At 44.9% G+C, this 19,016-nt stretch overlaps 1 protein-coding gene across 6 annotated transcripts in view; it reads left to right on the top strand.

Annotated features, from left to right (window-relative positions):
* Positions 1-19,016, top strand: part of LOC110509336 (patatin-like phospholipase domain-containing protein 7) — a 45,452-nt gene that overhangs the window by 6,677 nt on the left and 19,759 nt on the right. For 2 of the 6 annotated variants that reach the window (XM_036967283.2, XM_090227025.1), the window contains 22 exons: positions 1,685-1,776; positions 1,967-2,050; positions 4,062-4,149; positions 4,446-4,525; positions 6,155-6,243; positions 6,318-6,458; positions 6,549-6,708; positions 7,027-7,107; positions 7,481-7,609; positions 7,834-7,914; positions 8,321-8,531; positions 8,623-8,708; positions 8,867-9,022; positions 9,414-9,491; positions 12,851-13,056; positions 13,166-13,297; positions 13,961-14,084; positions 14,980-15,093; positions 17,523-17,589; positions 17,734-17,883; positions 18,376-18,439; positions 18,753-18,921. In XM_036967283.2, the coding sequence (XP_036823178.1) occupies positions 1,687-1,776; positions 1,967-2,050; positions 4,062-4,149; positions 4,446-4,525; positions 6,155-6,243; positions 6,318-6,458; positions 6,549-6,708; positions 7,027-7,107; positions 7,481-7,609; positions 7,834-7,914; positions 8,321-8,531; positions 8,623-8,708; positions 8,867-9,022; positions 9,414-9,491; positions 12,851-13,056; positions 13,166-13,297; positions 13,961-14,084; positions 14,980-15,093; positions 17,523-17,589; positions 17,734-17,883; positions 18,376-18,439; positions 18,753-18,921 (2,580 nt within the window). In that variant the 5' untranslated portion in view covers positions 1,685-1,686. Of the gene's footprint in view, positions 1-1,684; positions 1,777-1,966; positions 2,051-4,061; positions 4,150-4,445; positions 4,526-6,154; positions 6,244-6,317; positions 6,459-6,548; positions 6,709-7,026; positions 7,108-7,480; positions 7,610-7,833; positions 7,915-8,320; positions 8,532-8,619; positions 8,709-8,866; positions 9,023-9,413; positions 9,492-12,850; positions 13,057-13,165; positions 13,298-13,960; positions 14,085-14,808; positions 14,881-14,979; positions 15,094-17,522; positions 17,590-17,733; positions 17,884-18,375; positions 18,440-18,752; positions 18,922-19,016 lie in introns of those variants that run through there. The other 4 variants (XM_036967282.2, XM_090227024.1, XM_090227027.1 and 1 more) reach the window with 3 other exon arrangements.

Raw genomic sequence — 19,016 nt, 5'->3', positions numbered from 1 at the left:
CAAGTTCTCAATGGGATTAAGATCTGGGGAGTTTCCTGGCCATGGACCCAAAATATCAATGTTTTGTTCCCCGAGCCACTTATTTATCACTTTTGCCTTATGGCAAGGTGCTCCATCATGCTGGAAAAGGCATTGTTCGTCACCAAACTGTTCCTGGATGGTTGGGAGAAGTTGCTCTCAGAGGATGTGGTGGTACCATTCTTTATTCATGGCTGTGTTCTTAGGCAAAATTGTGCGTGAGCCCACTCCCTTGACTGAGAAACAACCCCACACATGAATGGTCTCAGGATGCTTTACTGTTGGCATGACGCAGGACTGATGGTAGCGCTCACCTTATCTTCTCCGGACAAGTTTCTTTCCAGATGCCCCAAACAATCGGAAAGGGGATTCATCAGAGAAAATTACTAACCCCAGTCCTCAGCCGTCCAATCCCTGTACCTTTTGAAAAATATCAGTCTGTCCCTGATGTTTTCCTGGAGGCAAGTGGCTTCTTTGCTGCCCTTCTTGACATCAGGCCATCCTCCAAAAGTATTCTCCTCACTGTGCGTGCAGATGCACTCACACCTGCCTGCTGCCATTCCTGAGCAAGCTCTGTACTTGTGGTGCCCCGATCCCGCAGCTGAATCGACTTTAGGAGACGGTCCTGGCGCTTGCTGGACTTTCTTGGGCACCCTGAAGCCTTCTTCACAACAATTGAACCGCTCTCCTTGAAGTTCTTGATGATCCGATAAATGATTGATTTAGGTGCAATCTTACTGGCAGCAATATCCTTGCCTGTGAAGCTCTTTTTGTGCAAAGCAATGATGACATCACATGTTTCCTTGCAGGTAACCATGGATGACAGAGGAAGAACAATGATTCCAAGCACCACCCTCCTTTTGAAGCTTCCAGTCTGTTATTCGAACTCAATCAGCATGACCGAGTGATCTCCAGCCTTGTCCTCGTCAACACTCACACCTGTGTTAACGAGAGAATCACTGACATGATGTCAGCTGGTCCTTTCGTGGCAGGGATGAAATGCAGCAGAAATGTTTTTGGGGGGATTCAGTTCATTTGCATGGCAAAGAGGGACTTTGCAATTAATTGCAATTCATCTGATCACTCTTCATAACATTCTGGAGTATATGCAAATTGCCATCATACAAACTGAGGCAGCAGACTTAGAACATTTATACTTGCGTCATTTTCAAAACTTTTAGCCATGACTGTACATGTTGTCTTCAATATTATTCTACAATGTAGAAAATAGTAAAAATAAAGATACACCCTGGAATGAGTAGGTGTGTCCTTTAAATATTATTAAAAAAATAATAATTTTCTGATACAAGACAGAATTCATTGTTCCTTCAATGATGGCAAGTCGTCCAGGTCCTGAGGCAGCAAAGCATCTCCAAAGCATCACACTACCACCGTTGGTATGAAGTGCAGTGTTTGTTCCCTTTATCTAATATTACGTTTTGGTTGAAGATCTGATAACATTCGGTGTCCAAAATATGTAAAAATATAGGCTCAGAAAGGGGCAAATACTTGTTTGCGGCACTTTATCACATTGTACACCAGATAATCTGTAGCTGGAATGTGCGAGCTACTTTAGCAACTTTCTCCATCCCTGCTTTTCTCACCCCATTTTTGTGTGTGTGTGCTTGTGTGCGGTGTGTGTGTGTGTGTGTGTGTGTGTGTGTAGGAATGGGCGGCGAAGAGGATACTGATGACCAGTGCAGTTGGACCAGTGCGTTGAGTCACAATCTCAACGATGACATGTCAGGACTGAAAACGGTATCTTAAGTCCAGCAAATGCCATGTTCTATTACATCATTTATTTTTCAAACACTCCTATCATAATATTGATTCCTGTGTGTGTGTGTGTGTGGGGGGGGGAGGAGGGGGTTACTGGATCTATAAATCTTTGCATTTGTCTGCACTCTACATCAATTATTTATGACTTTGTTTGACTGTTTCTCCACAGTACTTAGCAGGAAAGGTGCCCAGCAGGGAGGATATCAGGGCACGTGTCCAGCAGTTTGTGGAGGAGAGGATGCAGACTACCATGGTACAGAGATCCACTAAGTTTTATGAACGTGAATGTGTACTTAGCTAGGGTGTATTTATTGTCGCACACCTTAGCAAAACGTTTTCACCGCAGCAAATCTTTTTGCAACAGCATACCATTTTTTGTTAGACAAATTCAGTTTGGTCCCTCCCTCTTTCGCTCCGTTAGCTTCTGTTTACCTCCGATCGGTTCTGATGCTTCCTAGTGAGTACACCCGGGTGTATTCACTAGGACGCTAACTGGACGTACCTGATCTTGTCCAATAGAAACTTGTTTACATTGCGGCAAAAAAAATGTCATTTGTGAAACGTTTTGGTACTGTTTGCTATGGTGTGCATGCACTAGTGAATACACCCCAGATAAACTTCTATTTCCATGCGTGCAAAACGTTTTAATAAAGCAGAAAACCTAACATAATAACCATAGTAAAGTCTCTGGCCTTCTGAAAGTACATCCTACATCAACAATGTCTAGTAAAGTCTCTGGCCTTCTGAAAGTAACTCCTACATCAACAATGTCTAGTAAAGTCTCTGGCCTTCTGAAAGTAACTCCTACATCAACAATGTATAGTAAAGTCTCTGGCCTTCTGAAAGTACATCCTACATCAACAATGTCTAGTAAAGTCTCTGGCCTTCTGAAAGTAACTCCTACATCAACAATGTCTAGTAAAGTCTCTGGCCTTCTGAAAGTAAATCCTACATCAACAATGTCTAGTAAAGTCTCTGGCCTTCTGAAAGTAACTCCTACATCAACAATGTCTAGTAAAGTCTCTGGCCTTCTGAAAGTAACTCCTACATCAACAATGTCTAGTAAAGTCTCTGGCCTTCTGAAAGTAACTCCTACATCAACAATGTCTAGTAAAGTCTCTGGCCTTCTGAAAGTACATCCTACATCAACAATGTCTAGTAAAGTCTCTGGCCTTCTGAAAGTAACTCCTACATCAACAATGTCTAGTAAAGTCTCTGGCCTTCTGAAAGTAACTCCTACATCAACAATGTCTAGTAAAGTCTCTGGCCTTCTGAAAGTAACTCCTACATCAACAATGTCTAGTAAAGTCTCTGGCCTTCTGAAAGTAACTCCTACATCAACAATGTCTAGTAAAGTCTCTGGCCTTCTGAAAGTAAATCCTACATCAACAATGTCTAGTAAAGTCTCTGGCCTTCTGAAAGTACATCCTACATCAACAATGTCTAGTAAAGTCTCTGGCCTTCTGAAAGTAAATCCTACATCAACAATGTCTAGTAAAGTCTCTGGCCTTCTGAAAGTAACTCCTACATCAACAATGTCTAGTAAAGTCTCTGGCCTTCTGAAAGTAAATCCTACATCAACAATGTCTAGTAAAGTCTCTGGCCTTCTGAAAGTAACTCCTACATCAACAATGTCTAGTAAAGTCTCTGGCCTTCTGAAAGTAACTCCTACATCAACAATGTCTAGTAAAGTCTCTGGCCTTCTGAAAGTAACTCCTACATCAACAATGTCTAGTAAAGTCTCTGGCCTTCTGAAAGTAACTCCTACATCAACAATGTCTAGTAAAGTCTCTGGCCTTCTGAAAGTAACTCCTACATCAACAATGTCTAGTAAAGTCTCTGGCCTTCTGAAAGTAACTCCTACATCAACAATGTCTAGTAAAGTCTCTGGCCTTCTGAAAGTAACTCCTACATCAACAATGTCTAGTAAAGTCTCTGGCCTTCTGAAAGTAACTCCTACATCAACAATGTCTAGTAAAGTCTCTGGCCTTCTGAAAGTACATCCTACATCAACAATGTCTAGTAAAGCCTCCTTAGGCACCAAGAATAAACAAAAAGAGGAAGGAGGCCTTTGATGTAGCCCCCCCACCTCCCCCTTTGGTCTCTACATGACTTCTTGATCGGACTTCAGTGATCATGTTTGTTGTTGTTAGAATGTTCTGTGGTTCCCAGTGCCTGTGTCTGACACCAAACTAGCCATAGAATATAATAGAACACTGTAATTGAATGGATCTTTATGGTAATAACTTTGTTTTGTTGTCCAGTTGACTGGCGTGCTGATCGGGGCTGTGGTGGCAGTTTCTCTCATTGGCATCGTGGTGCTCTTCCTCTATAGAAGATACAAGCTGGCCAGTGAGTCATCCATCCTCTTCCTCCCCACTTCATGGGACAAACATGAGGGGCAAGGAAACAGTTGATATTAAACTTTGACATTAAAGTAATTAAACACATTTGGTGGCAAATGACAAAGTATAACCACATCGGCATAATAATAGGAAATAATAACGGGACTTATGAATTGGACCTGAACAGAGAAGTCCTATGTTTTACGGGACAGCGTTCATTGTTCATTCGTTGTATGCTCAGTAGCCACTGTTGCACAAGTGCTGTTATCTTTGTTGATAGCATGTTGTTGTGTCTATTCGAAGGTGGACAGCAGGCTGTTCCCCGCTATCGCTTCAGGAAGAGAGACAAGGTGCTCTTCTACGGCCGGAAGATTATGAGGAAGGTTAGTCATTATTGTTCTGTGTTCCAAATGGCACCCTAGTCCCTTTTATAGTGCCACTACTTTTGACCAGGGACCATAGGGATCTTTGAGCGTTAAGGCTAAGAAGTTTGGTTAGGACCCGGGTTTGAATTCCGGCCAGGGGTATCACCTGAATTTGCGACAATACTACTTTTACCTGGGAAAATGGAAGTGATTCTTCCCCAAGTCACTCAGCTCTCTGCCATGCATTACGTATCAGGGCCCATATTCATGTGAACATTTAATACACTTTTTAAATAAGGCTGTAACGTAACAGAATGTGGAAAAAGTCGAGGGGCCTGAATACTTTCCGAATGCACTGTATATATTGACACCCTCGCACTTTTATTAAATAATGATTTATTCTAAAATCAGGTAGATAATAAAAAAAAAAAAACTTTTGGTCACTGTTACAGCTATTGCAGAACCAATTGTATTTTTGTCAACTTAAGTTTACAATTTTAATTAGGAAAATAAAGACAAAGGGCATGTGCAAAATGATTGGCACCCCGTACCTAATATTTTGTTGTACAGCCTTAGGCCAAGAGAACTGTCAACAAGTACTTATTGTTGCTGTCAATGAGCTTGCTGCTTTCTACTGGCAAATTGGCCCAATCTTCTGCAGCAAACTGCTCTGTTTGAGGTGTCCCACCACCTGCTGCTGTTTTCATGTTTCATAACTGCTGTTATGGATGTGATTCAGGTCTGGCCTCTTTGCTGGCCACTCCAGAACATTCCAGGGTGCTTTTGATGTGTATTTGGGGGTCTTTGTCCTGCTGGAAGACCCACAACCTTCATCAGAGGCACCGGTTTGAATCCCGAGTCGACAAGGTGAAAAATCAGTTAATGTGCCTTCTGAGCAAGGCACTTTTTTATTTATTTTATTTAACCAGGAAAAGCTCATTGAGACCCAGAGTCTCTTTTTCAAGGGAGACCTGGCCAAGAAGGCAGCAACAATCAATACATTACAGAAATAAAACATACAACAACATGATCCACCCTAAAAAAAAAAAGCATTTGCACTCCTCTGTAACAGTCTCTCCCATCAATATTTAAAATCATTCAGTGGCACTAACATATATACTGTAGATGGATTGTAGACTATTCCATGCCTCTGGTGCACAAGAAGAGAAGGCAGTCTTGCCTAATACTGTGAATGTCCTGGGGACTATAAGTAGCAACCACCTAGCAGACCGGGTATGGTAACTGCTGGTGGTGAAGGAGACCAGACTACAGCGATAAAGAGGGAATTTACCTAAAAGGGCTTTGTAGATGAACACATACCAATGTATCTTTCTGCGCATATAAAGTGAGGTCCAACCATTTGGTACAAGGTGCAATGGTGGGTGAGTGACTTGGCATTTGTTTATCATGCATCCTTGCTCTTTATTACAGAGTCCAGTCTCTTAACCATAATTGCTCCATGACAAATGAGCACCACAAAGTGCAAGGGGTGACAAAACTGTGTCTTCTGATGATAAGAAATGTCAGTTACATGTTTCCCCACTAGGGGGCAGAGCGAATTAGCATTTTGTGCTTTTGGGAACTCATTCCTTCCTTCATTCCTTCCTTCCTTCCTTCCTTTGTTGTCTCTCTCTCTGTCACTCATAGGTCCAGACCCTTTCCTCAACTCCATCTTCTACCTCGGTGTCCAAGATGCGCCCTCGGAAGAGACCCAAAGTCCTGAGTATAGCTCGCAGGTACCATCTCTACTCAAAACTACCGATCAGGAAGGGTGCACTAGTCTCTGCTATTTAATGTGTTTGTGTTCTAGGATCCTGCGTATCCGTAAGGAGCCCCCTACTCTGCAGCCCAAGGAACCCCCTCCCTCCCTGCTGGAGGCGGACCTGACTGAGTTTGATGTTCAGAACTCCAACCTGCCCTCAGAGGTCCTCTACATGCTCAAAAACGTCCGGTAATCACAACCACACACGCACACACGCGAACACCAGTAGCATTGTGTGTGTGTTCTGTGTCACTCTTTGCTGTCTCCCTCTGTTCTCAGGGTGCTGGGCCACTTTGAAAAGCCTCTGTTCCTGGAGCTGTGTCGTCACATGGTCTTTGTGGAGCTGCAGGAGGGGGAGGGGCTGTTCCGGCCGGGCGACGACGACGACAGCATCTACGTTGTCCAGGATGGACGTCTGGAACTCTGCATCCACGAGAACGTAAGACTGGGCTAGAATACACAATGAAACCTACTGTAGACGAGCTCAGCGCCAGCTAAGTCAATATCAGACTTATTTTTATAAGTTATTCTTTGCACCTAGGGGAACTTATCTTTCTGGACAAAAATTTGACCAACTGGGGACATTTTGTTAAGTTTAGAATTAAGTTTAGGGTTAGATTTGGGGTTAGGAGCTAGGGTTAAAGTTAGGTTTTTGGGTTAGGGTTAGGTGCAGTGAAAATAGGATTTTGAATGAGACTGATTTGTGTGTCCCCACAAGGTTAGTTATCCGTGTGTGTGTGTGTGTGTGTGTGTACAGGATGGCACAGAGCCGGTTGTGAAGGACGTGCTCCCGGGGGACAGTGTCCACAGCCTGCTCAGTATTCTGGACATCATCACCGTGAGTTTACTGTGGTCTTATAGGGCACCTTATTCCCAGAAGTGGTGCACCATACAAGGAATTAGCTGTCATTTGGGACGCGTCCTATGTCTTCCCTCCATCTGACACGTGTCACACCCCGCCTCTGTCCTCCTCACCTCTGGCTTATCCTCTCCATCCATCTCTCCCTCCTCCCCGTCCTGTCCTCCATCCATCCATCTCTCTGCCTTTTGTCTCTTCACTACTGTACCTCTATTCATCTGTTCATGTTTCCCCTTCTCTTTTCAGACATCACTCCTCCTTCCTGTTTTTCTGATTTCACCTCCTCCCCTGTCTCTTTTGTCCTCTCTCTCTCCCCCTCCCTGTGTGATTGGTTGGTTCCTGTGTTCCTCAGGGTTACCCCGCCCCCTATAAGACTGTGTCAGCGCGGGCTGCGTCTCGCTCCACTATCCTGCGTCTGCCCGCCTCAGCCTTCCAGTCTGTGTTTGAGAAGTACCCCGAGACTCTGGTGCGCGTCATTCAGGTACGGCCCCAACCTCAGCCCACTCCCGAACACACTTCAAACAAACAACCCCCCCCCCCCTAATGGCAAGGGCTGCATCCCAAACTCCACATTATTCCCTATTGGCCTGTTTGGGACACACCCAAGGGTGAATACTCTGCCTAACCTGAGTTGAAAGTACACCCTGATTGTTCTGGAGAGGTATCACAGGCATTGTTGTGTAGTGGTGTTTGTTTGTGTTCCAGATAATCATGGTGCGACTCCAGAGAGTGACTTTCCTGGCGTTACATAATTACCTGGGCCTAACCACAGAGCTCTTCAACCCGGTAACACACACACACACATTAAGGCCAGCATCATAACGCTATCCTCCCTGCGGAATCATAAAGCTCAGTGAAAATGAATAACATGGATCCCAAGCCTCTATAAATAACATAAAGGGCAGTAACACTGATGGAAGAGCAACGGCAAGAGGGTTTAAAAGTTATGTCACTCAGACCCTCCCTGACCCAATCTTCTCCAACAGCCACATTATTCTACAGTGGAATTCTGTCATACAGATTGGATTTTCTCTAGTATTCATTCTATTGTTCACCCACCTCATATTGCATTCTCTTTATAGCCAATCAAACATGCATCCAAGGCCACATTTGTTGTGTTATTAGTGAAATGCATGATTAGGTTGATATGGGGTGAATAGTTAATGCAATATTTTGCCTCTTTGATTGACAGGAGCGTCAGGCAGTCCCCTTGGTGGCGGTTGCTGGGGTGATAGAGGGGAGTCCGGGCAGGATCCCACGCAGACCCCACTTTCAGGAGGACCCAGTCTTTGCCCCCACACCTGCACTCGCAGAAACCTCCTCGGACACAGAAGCCGGAAAAGAGAGCCTGTCCAACACCTTTAGGAAGACTCGCTCTATCTCTATGCCCACTGACGGCACAGGTAGGCTTGTCCCCTGCCCAGTGCTGCAACTACACTCACTTGGGACTTCACACGTACACTATGCCCATCAATACCTCTCTCTGCTCAGCAGGGGTGACGGGGATCGACCTGAACATGGCGTACGAGCGAGCCAGAGTCACCATAGACGAGCGCCCCTCCAGCCCTGTCATTTATAAGGTGAGCCCCCTTTTCTCCCTCTGCCTATGGGCCCTGGTCAAAAGTAGTGCACTAAATATGGAATAGGTTGCCATATGGGACGCAGGTCACTGTCAGACCTCTGCCTCACTCATGTCTGAACCCCCTCCCCCTCCCTCTCTCCCCTCACCTTCCTCCAGTCCATCCTGAAGAAGAGTGTGACCATGCAGCACACGCCCTCTGCCGTGTTCCACTATACGGACAGCGGGGGGCGCTCCGACACCGTCCACCCCAGCAAGGTCAGCTCCATCTTTCAGGCTGCCAAGAAAGACCTGCTGGGCATCATCCAGCTGCAGGTGAGATGTTTCGGACCGGGAGTACCATATAGATCTATAGTATATTGTTAAATACACGGAAATATAATTACTAGACATTCCAATGTGAGTCATTCCAGTGTGACGGGTGGATCGGTGGCCGCATGTATTCTATTTCTCACTGTAATGCTCTCCATAGAGGTAGAATAACTAGAACAGTCGTCACCTTTCAAGTCATTCTTCTGTCCATGTGTGGATCGGCGGCCATATGCCGTTCTACATCTATGGAGAGCACCACTGTGAGACGGTACCGAGTGTGTTCCCGGGAACTTAGCTTCCTCTTGCGGCCTCACGTTCTCTCTCGTCAATGTCTGAATCCCTAGCAGTCTCTCACCTTAATCCTGCTGTACCATAATCTCTCCCTCTCTGTCAGGACCCTGGTCTGTTGGAGGGCAGGGTGACTCTGCACCAGGTCAAAGCAGGCTCTGTGGTGGCCAGACAGGGAGACCAGGTCAGAGCACCATACTGTCTGCTTTACTTCATCAACCTGGTTCTCCTCTTTGGTCATACCTATCCACACCGGGGTTCAAATACTATTTGGAAGCATTCCTTTGTCTGTGCTTGATTGAACTTCCATAGCTCAATGGACCAATGGAATAATCCGAACACTGGGGAAATTTACAACATTTCCTCCCCACTGTTGCACTGACGCAATTCCACAAAATGCGCAACATGTATAGCAGAAAAAATTAAATGGGACATTATACAAACAGGTTGTCTCATTAATGTATTTAGCACACAAATTCGCCATATATTCAAAGCACACGCATAATTGACACTGGATTGGACAATCGACTGCACACGAAAACTGAATGCCGTTTTAGAGTTCTCGTCAGAACTGAAAATAAACCGAATGCCGTCTCGTCAGAACTGAAATTTCTATCCCCTTCTGACCCACAAATGAAAGCCCAGACGTGGTCCAACATCACAGAAATGAAAGAGCTGCGGGCGGCAGCGACGTGAGGAGAAGAGGAAACAACCATTGTGCCTAGGAAAGGCGCAGAGACAAACTCTTTAGTTAGGATCAACTGAATGAGGAAAATATTGGAATTAAGTAGGCTAATGCAATTTTAGTAATTTATCAAATTCTGGCTTCTACTGAAACTCCCAAAGTCATATCCAACCGAAAAAGCAATAGTCGTGTGTGTGTGTGTGTGTGGTCACCTAGGTTATCATTTCAGCACTGTTTTGATTGTGATCGCGCTGTTTTGAGACAAGCGCAGGGGACCCGTCTAGATAAATCAATCAATATCAAATTTGTGTTTAGCACTGAATCTCCATTTGGATATTTGGTAACAATTAGGCTGGGAAAATGTTTGCTAAGTTAAGGTGAGTGCTAATGATCATCTTTACTCTTGTTTGCTCATATACAGTTGAAGTCAGAAGTTTGCATACACTTAGGTTGGAGTCATTAAAACTCGTTTTTCAACCACTCCACAAATTTATTATTAACAAACTATAGTTGTGGCAAGTCGGTTAGGACATCTACTTTGTGCATGGCACAACAAATGTTTTTTTCCAACAATTGTTTACAGACAGATTATTTAACTTATAATTCACTATATCACAATTCCAGTGGGTCAGAAGTTTACATACACTGAGTTGACTGTGCCTTTAAACAGCTTGGAAAATTCCAGAAAATGATCATGTTCTCAGAAACTTCTGATAGGCTAATTGACATAATTTGAGTCAATTGGAGGTGTACCTCTGGATGCATTTCAAGGCCTAGCTTCAAACTCAGTGGTCCTTTGCTTGATATCATGGGAAAATCAAAAGAAATCAGCCAAGACCTCAGAAAAACAATTGTAGACCTCCACAAGTCTGGTTCATCCTTGGGAGCAATTTCCAAACGCCTGAAGGTACCACGTTCATCTGTACAAACAATAGTACTCAAGTATAAACACCATGGAACCGCGCAGCCGTCATACCGCTCAGGAAGGCGACGCGTTCTGTCTCCTAGAGATGAACGTACTTTGGTGCGAAAAGTGCAAGTCAATCCCAGAAAAACAGCAAAGGACCTTGTGAAGATGCTGGAGGAAACGGGTACAAAGTATCTATATCCACAGTAAAACGAGTTCAATATCGACGTAACCTGAAAGGCCGCTCAGCAAGGAAGAAGCCCCTGCTCCAAAACCACCATTAAAAAAAGCCAGACTACAGTTTGCAACTGCACATGGGGACCAAGATTGTACTTTTTAGAGAAATGTCCTCTGGTCTGATGAAACAAAAATAGAACTGTTTGGCCATAATGACCATCCCAACCTTGAAGCACGGGGGTGGCAGCTCATGTTGTGAGGGTGCTTTGCTGCAGGAGGGACTGGTTCACTTCACAAAATAGATGGCATTATGTGGATATATTGAAGCAACATCTCAAGACATCAGTCAGGATGTTAAAGCTTGGTCGCAAATGGTTCTTCCAAATGGACAATGACCCCAAGCATACTTCCAAAGTTGTGGCAAAATGGCTTAAGGACAACAAAGTCAAGGTTTTGGAGTGGCCATCACGAATCCCATAGAAAGTTTGTGAGCAGAACTGAAAAGGCGTGTGCGAGCAAGGAGGCCTACAAACCTGACTCTGTTACACCAGCTCTGTCAGGAGTAATGGGCCAAAATACACCCAACTTATTGTGGGAAGCTTGTGGAAGGCTACCCAAAACGTTTGACCCAAGTTAAATAATTTAAAGGCAATGCTACCAAATACTAATTGAGTGTATGTAAACTTCTGACCCAATGCGAATGTGATGAAAGAAATAAAAGCTGAAATAAATCATTCTCTCTACTATTATTCTGACATTTCACATTCTTAAAAAAAGTGGTGATCCTAACTGAGCTAAAATGGGGAATTTTTACTAGGATTAAATGCCAGGAATTGTGAAAACTGAGTTCAAATGTATTTGGCTAAAGTGTATGTAAACTTCCGACTTCAACTGTATTAGCTGATTTTGCTAGCATGTTATACAAGTAGATTTTTCTCTTCAGCCTAGTCCTATTCCTGACCAAAAGCCTTTGACTTGTCTGATAATCAGTGTGATTTTGTTTCTCTGAATCTGTCTGTATATTTGGTTAATTGACCTCTGGCTGGACAAGTGAAAGTGAAAGCTCATTTATTTGTTTTCTCATCTATCTCTGATCAGAAACCTTGAGCGTGCAATAATGTAGCCTAAATCAAGTGTATTATTGACGCAAGTAGTAGCCTTATATAGAGCCTAGGCTATTTCCCTGTCGTCCCAATCCCACTGAAACCCCAAATCCTGACTCCTGTCTCGCATGAAAATTCCTAACTTTATTCTGTAATCCATAGGTTGCATGATCGAAGCAGGTCTCTCGCCTATATATGTCAAAATACCGCTATGACATTTCCCCTGCTTCTCTGCACTCGTATCACTGCCCATATGAGAGCCTACTTAGAGAATGTGTGATCAACACACTGTATGAAGGTCGATATGGATATATATTTTTTAAGAATTGGTCCCCGTTAAGAGATTAATATTTAAACAATTTTTGAGGAACATCGTCACGCTCCGAATTTATGAACATCCTGTTTCGCAATTCACAACAATGTCATTGGCGATCAAAGTTACACTCATGACCAAATATCAGTTTCACTTGCTGTGAAATCTGGACATAGAGGAGCAGCCAAGTCGACAATGTGGCCCAGCGGTAATCTTATTTTGGGAGAACCCTAGCATAGTGAACATTTTCTTGGTTTTTAAATTGGCACTTCCAATTTTCCGGTATAAATATGAATTATTCCCAGGATAGGAACTTGGTTGATTTCCTGGAAAGTATTCATCCCAGTGTGTTTTGCAGGAGGTGAGTGTGCAGTTTGTGATCTTGGGCCTGCTGCATGTGTACCAGCGGATGATTGACCGAGAGGAGGACACATGTCTGTTTGTGACCCACCCCGGGGAGCTGGTGGGCCAGCTGGCTGTACTGACCGGCGAGCCCCTCATCTTCACTGTCCGAGCCCACCGAGACTGCAGCTTCCTCTCCATTTCCAAGACCCACTTCTACGAGTGAGGCACTGGGAATACACACTGTCGTGCACATGTATTTCATATGCATACATGCATGCACACTCTGACATTTACGTGTGTATGTGTGTGTGTGTGTCCCATCGCTCAGGATCATGCGCGCAGAACCCACAGTGGTGCTGAACGTAGCTCACACGGTCGTTCGGAGGATGTCGTCCTTCGTCAGGCAGATAGACTTTGCTCTGGACTGGATGGCTGTGGAGGCCGGCCGGGCAGTCTACAGGTAGGTAAACCCCTCTGTCCACACCGATGTCTATCACGCTCCATTCAGCTTGACTGCCTTCACTGATCTACAGTATTTCCATCTACAATGAATCCCCAGTCTTAAAGGGATACGGCGAGATTTCAAGATTTGAGGTTGTTTTTCTACGTACCATTTCTATGTATCTGCAGGTTTGGAGATTATTTGAAGTTAGCATATCTTTATTTTAGCGCAATTGCTGGAAGTCTCCCGGTACATTAGCCAGCTCCTCCTCAAAAGCAGGGGAATAAGACTTAACTACTCCAAAGCTGGGTGGTTGGTCATTTATAGTCTCACAAAGTAGTCGTTATTTGTGTCATCTTTTTAATTTGACTGATGATAATAAGAAACGAGATTCTATCCACTTCCTTGTTCCCTGTCGCATAGAGATGGCAGCGCATCTGTCCCATTATTGCGTCTGTTAGCGCACGGGACTTCAATCATCTCCAAACGGCACCCGGAGACATAAAAATGGATTCCGTGAGTTCGTCTGACTCTGGGCAAGGAGAGAAAAAAGACTGAAATCACGCAATATCCCTTTTAACCTCAAACATGATAATGAAAGTCAAGACATTACTACAATCCAATTCAGGAAGCGTGAATTTGTCTGGCTACAGTTGAAACAATCCTCTCTCTCTCTCTCAGACAGGGGGATAAGTCAGACAGCACCTTCATAGTTCTGAGTGGCCGTCTGCGCTCCGTCATCATGAAGGAGGACGGCAAGAAGGAGCTGACCGGAGAGTACGGCCGCGGTGACCTCATCGGCGTGGTAAGGGGTCAAATGACAGGTGGCACAATGGGTGGTACCATTTTAAAAACGCAGCCGCCGTAGCATAAACAATGCCGGGCTTTTAAAGAATTCATTGTTTTTTATTGATTGTAGATGTAAGCAAACCCATTTAGACACCGACACGGTTTTATGCAAGGTCATGAGTACGCCCCACCGTGACATGGCTATTCACAACATCTCAGAGGTGTGTGTGTGTGTCACTCACTCACTCACTCACTCCAGAGAGGATTTATCTCTGTTTGGTAACCCCTCTCCCTTTAATTCACTGCATTACGCTCCCATTGGCTGACGTGGATTTGCATTGCTGTGGCGATGCCTATGCTGCTAAGAATACCTGCCTGAGGCGAATCGTCCGATGCCATGGTTACCGGCTCCAGACGGTAGCCGTAGTTACGGTGTCCGTGAGGACAGAGTCAGGAGAGCGTGGAATGCGAGGATACAGAATTAGACCATGTGTGTACCGGCAGCACAGTGTTATTACAGAGAGAGAGATCAATCGGTTTGTTATGACAGGTCACTGCCTGGCTGGCTTGTTGACGCTGATGAAAATGGACACGAGAATCACCGGGGCTTAAAAAGTCTGGCTCTCCATGCTTTTCTTGGTCCGTTCCTCTGATCACTCATTTTTTTATGTTAAATAGTTATTTACATTTTCTGCACCAGTAAGTGCTTTTTAAAGAACTAAATATGTTCCTATTTGTAGGGCTAAGATCACTTCAACTCCATATGAAAACAAGGAATGTGCAATGATTATTAAATCAATTGCAAGAGTGTTAAGGGGTAAGTTTGGTGCATAGTTCCTGTATAATGATTGAGGGATGATTCGCAGTGTTGACCAATGGGAGCCTCTGGTGGTTGTTGTGTCCCCGTCCAGGTGGAGGCCCTGACCCATCAGAACAGAGCCACCACGGTGCATGCAGTACGTGACTCCGAGCTGGCCAAACTACCAGAGGGAGCACTCGGCTACATTAAGAGGAAGTTCCCACAGGTATGTAGGTCAACTGGCTTCATAGACTTAGATAGACGACTCTAATACCCAAAAACATGTTTTAACATCGGCAGCGCCATTGAGGACTTTCACCATTTGTGTAGGTAACTGGGTGGGAAGGATCATATCATTCCATCAAGGTCATCCGGAGGGATCAGCCAATCAATTGTGAGTAGGGCTGTTGCGGTGACTGTATTACCGCCACACCGGCGGTCACGAGTCATGAAGGCAGTCAAATTCTACGTGACCATTTAGTCACGGTAATTAGGCTTCTCCAAGCTCTGATGCTGCTGATGGTCATTAGTAGACTACCAAACTTGATAACTGCCTGGTACTCAGCACTCTATTGTCCCTCTAATCACTGACATCCATGCAAATAGTTCGAAAATCTAATCAAACACTTCATGAGCTCATGCTGCGCAACATTTCTATAGGCTATGCAGTTGCATGAGAAAACAGAGTGATGGCCTCTATTAAAAAGAGGAGGATTTCTATAGCTTTCTATAGGCTAGGCCTACTATATTTATTTGTCAACTTTCCTAATGTTAAGCACATTGTTTATCTTTACAACCGGAGTAGCCTTTTGTTAAGAAGCCTTTTGGACTTGGACCTGGCGCTCCGGTACCGTTTGATGTGCGGTAACAGAGAACAGTCTATGACTAGGGTGGCTGGAGCTTTTGACAATTTTTAGGGCTTTTCTCTGACATCGCCTGGTATAGAGGTTCTGGATGGTAGTAAGCTTGGCCCTAGTGATGTACTGGGCCGTAAGCACTACCCTCTGTAGTGCCTTGCGGTCTGAGGCCGAGCAGTTGCCATTCCAGGCAGTGATGCAACCAGTCAGGCTCTCAATGGTGCAGCTGTGGGACCTTTTGAGGATCATAGGACCCATGCCAAATCTTTTCAGTCTCCTGTGGGGGAATAAGCTTTGTTTTCACGACTGTCTTGGTGTGTTTGGACCATGACAGTTTGTTGTTGTTTTTGACACCAAGGAACTTGAGGCTCTCAACCTGCTCTACTACAGCCCCACTACTGTATATAGACTTTCTTTTTTTTCTACTGTCATTGACTTGTTTAATGTGTTTTTGGCTTGTTTACTCCATGTGTAACTCTGTGTTGTTGTCTGTGTCACACTGCTTTGCTTTATCTTGGCCAGGTCACAGTTGTAACTGAGAACTTGTTCTCAACTAGCCTACCTGGTTAAATAAAGGTGTTCTCAACTAGCCTACCTGGTTAAATAAAGGTGTTCTCAACTAGCCTACCTGGTTAAATAAAGGTGTTCTCAACTAGCCTACCTGGTTAAATAAAGGTGTTCTCAACTAGCCTACCTGGTTAAATAAAGGTGAACTAAATTAAAAAAAAGGAAAAGCCCCGTCGATGAGAATGGGGGCGTGCTCAGGACCCCTTTTCCTGTAGTCCACAATCATCTCCTTTGTCTTTTTCACATTGAGGGAGAGGTTGTCCTGGCACCACACGGCCAGGTCTCTGACCTCCTCCCTATAGGCTGTCTCATCGTTCGGTGATCACTGTTGTGCAGACTTAAAATGTATTAAAAATCAAAACATATAGTCCGTTTGTAGAACAACAAGTTACATGAATAACTCTAAATTTAGCATATAGAATACCTATTTCTTTGTTAACCGCTCAACACAGAATAGCCGCATGTGTATACAATTGTATTCTTCATACTATTAAAATAATGCCACGGAATCCTAAGCAAATCTTGTCTGCTAAATGAACTAGTGTAGCCCACAGCCATGTGGCATAGCCAGATCAGGGCCTGACATAAGGACAACTCAGAGTATGCTATTCTGTTCTTCTGAAATAGATGACATTTTCTTCATATAATGTTTCTTTAGACCTGTCTATAATAAATCATGGATTTATTGTGAAGGTATAGGCTATATTACATGGATTTATTAGACTTTTTCCAAATGTAGATGTTCCAAAGGTCTGCATCAGTGGCTTGTAGGTTAGATGTGGAAGCCAGGAGATGCTAAATATGTTTGTTAATTAACGGTCAATTACCGTGAGGCAGACAGTTATTTGCTTGACAATCACCGGCTGACGAAAATTCGTGACCACCACAGCCCTACTTATGAGCAAACGTTCCATAACTGCAGGTGGCGGTAAATCACCAACCTTGGGTTTTATACCTGCTCAAACAACCCACTCCAGGTGGCAGTATGCACCCTTTCAGTTTGTTTACCAACTCATAGAAGTAGAAGAATACATGGACTACTTTAAAATAGAGATGGCCTCTATGGTGCTGCCCGTGCTTTCACAGATGCCATGATGGGACAGATACAAAGATGAGAAGTCTAACTTGGTCTATGACTGGCTTTCACTCCCTCACACACACTTCGCATTCACACACACACGACACTCCACACACACACACACACGCTGACGCTCTCTTTCTCTTGTTTTAGGTAGTCACGAGGTTGATTCACCTTCTTGGCCAGAAGATCCTTCAGCAGGTCAATGGCCCTCTGACAGGTGTGTAGGCGTGTGTGTGTGTGTGTTTACAGGCACCTTTTGTACCCAGAAGGATCTAACCCCTCATTTACCTGCTATGTGTAATATATCTTTATGATAATGTGGCTCTCTCCATCCATGGCTGTGTGTTTGTCCTCCTCCCAGCCCGGAGCCTGGCCCTGCACACCCCAGGCAGTAAGTGGGATGCAGGGAACCCGGCGTCCAACCTGTCCACTGTCACCGTGCTGCCTGTGTCTGAGGAGGTACCCCTCACAGCCTTCACACTGGAGCTGCAGCACGCACTCATCGCCATTGGTAACCACACACACATTCCACCTCTGTCTTCATCATGTCAGTTCAAGGCTGTCTAGACAGTGCAGTTCAGCAGTGCTGCCCTTCTATAGATTTCTCATCTATATAGATAGGGGGGGTGACATTGTGTTTATGCCCGGGTGCTGTTTCCTATGATCTAATATTCTGCTGAGGCTGAATTAATGATCTCCATTCATGGGGACCTTGAATTGGCCGTCCTCCCTCCTCAGTAGAATGAGCTGTGTTCCGGTGGCCAGGTCATCTCTTAGAAAGCTTTAGGGCCTGGGGAATGATATGAGTTAGTACAGTTGGACTATGACTGTGTCTTTTTAATTTTGTATTATCTTTAATTCTGCATTGTTGGAAAAGGACCCGTAAGTAAGCATTTCACTGTTAGTCGACCCCTGTTGTTTACGAAGCATGTGACAACTACAATGTGATTTGATTTAGGTATGCCCTTTCCACAGACCTGACCTAAATTGTCCTTCTTCATAGGCCCCACACTTCTACTGACCAGCGACAGCATCAAGCAGCGCCTGGGAGCGGCCGCACTGGACAGGTGAGCTTGACTGAACGGGGTTGTGTGCATCTTGAACTACCCACATGCATTATAAAAGGTTCCTTATATTTGTTAAAGAAGTAAATCATTGTCTCTCTCTCGCTTCACCCTCCTGTCTGGTCTGGTCGGTGTCTCTCTCTCGCTTCACCCTCCTGTCTGGTCTGGTCGGTGTCTCTCTCTCGCTTCACCCTCCTGTCTGGTCTGGTCGGTGTCTCTCTCTCGCTTCACCCTCCTGTCTGGTCTGGTCGGTGTCTCTCTCTCGCTTCACCCTCCTGTCTGGTCTGGTCGGTGTCTCTCTCTCGCTCTGTGTCAGTGTTCATGAGTATCGTCTGTCCAGTTGGCTGGGCCAGCAGGAGGACATCCACCGCATCGTGCTCTACCAGACAGACTACACCCTGACCCCCTGGACCCAGCGATGTATCCGCCAGGCCGACTGCATCATCATTGTGGGACTGGGGGAGCAAGACCCCGCTGTGGGGGAGGTACGGGGGGAACCAGGAGGGACTGGGGGCTCTGGGAGGGGAACTGATTTTGGGAAATGGAATTCTACGGAGCCATCCTATGAGTCTGTCACTTG

The sequence above is a fragment of the Oncorhynchus mykiss genome, chromosome 29 (genome assembly GCF_057628025.1).
Source record: "Oncorhynchus mykiss isolate SJ-2025 chromosome 29, ASM5762802v1, whole genome shotgun sequence".
NCBI lineage: Eukaryota > Metazoa > Chordata > Actinopteri > Salmoniformes > Salmonidae > Oncorhynchus > Oncorhynchus mykiss.
This window is presented reverse-complemented; position numbering and strand designations above follow the sequence as displayed.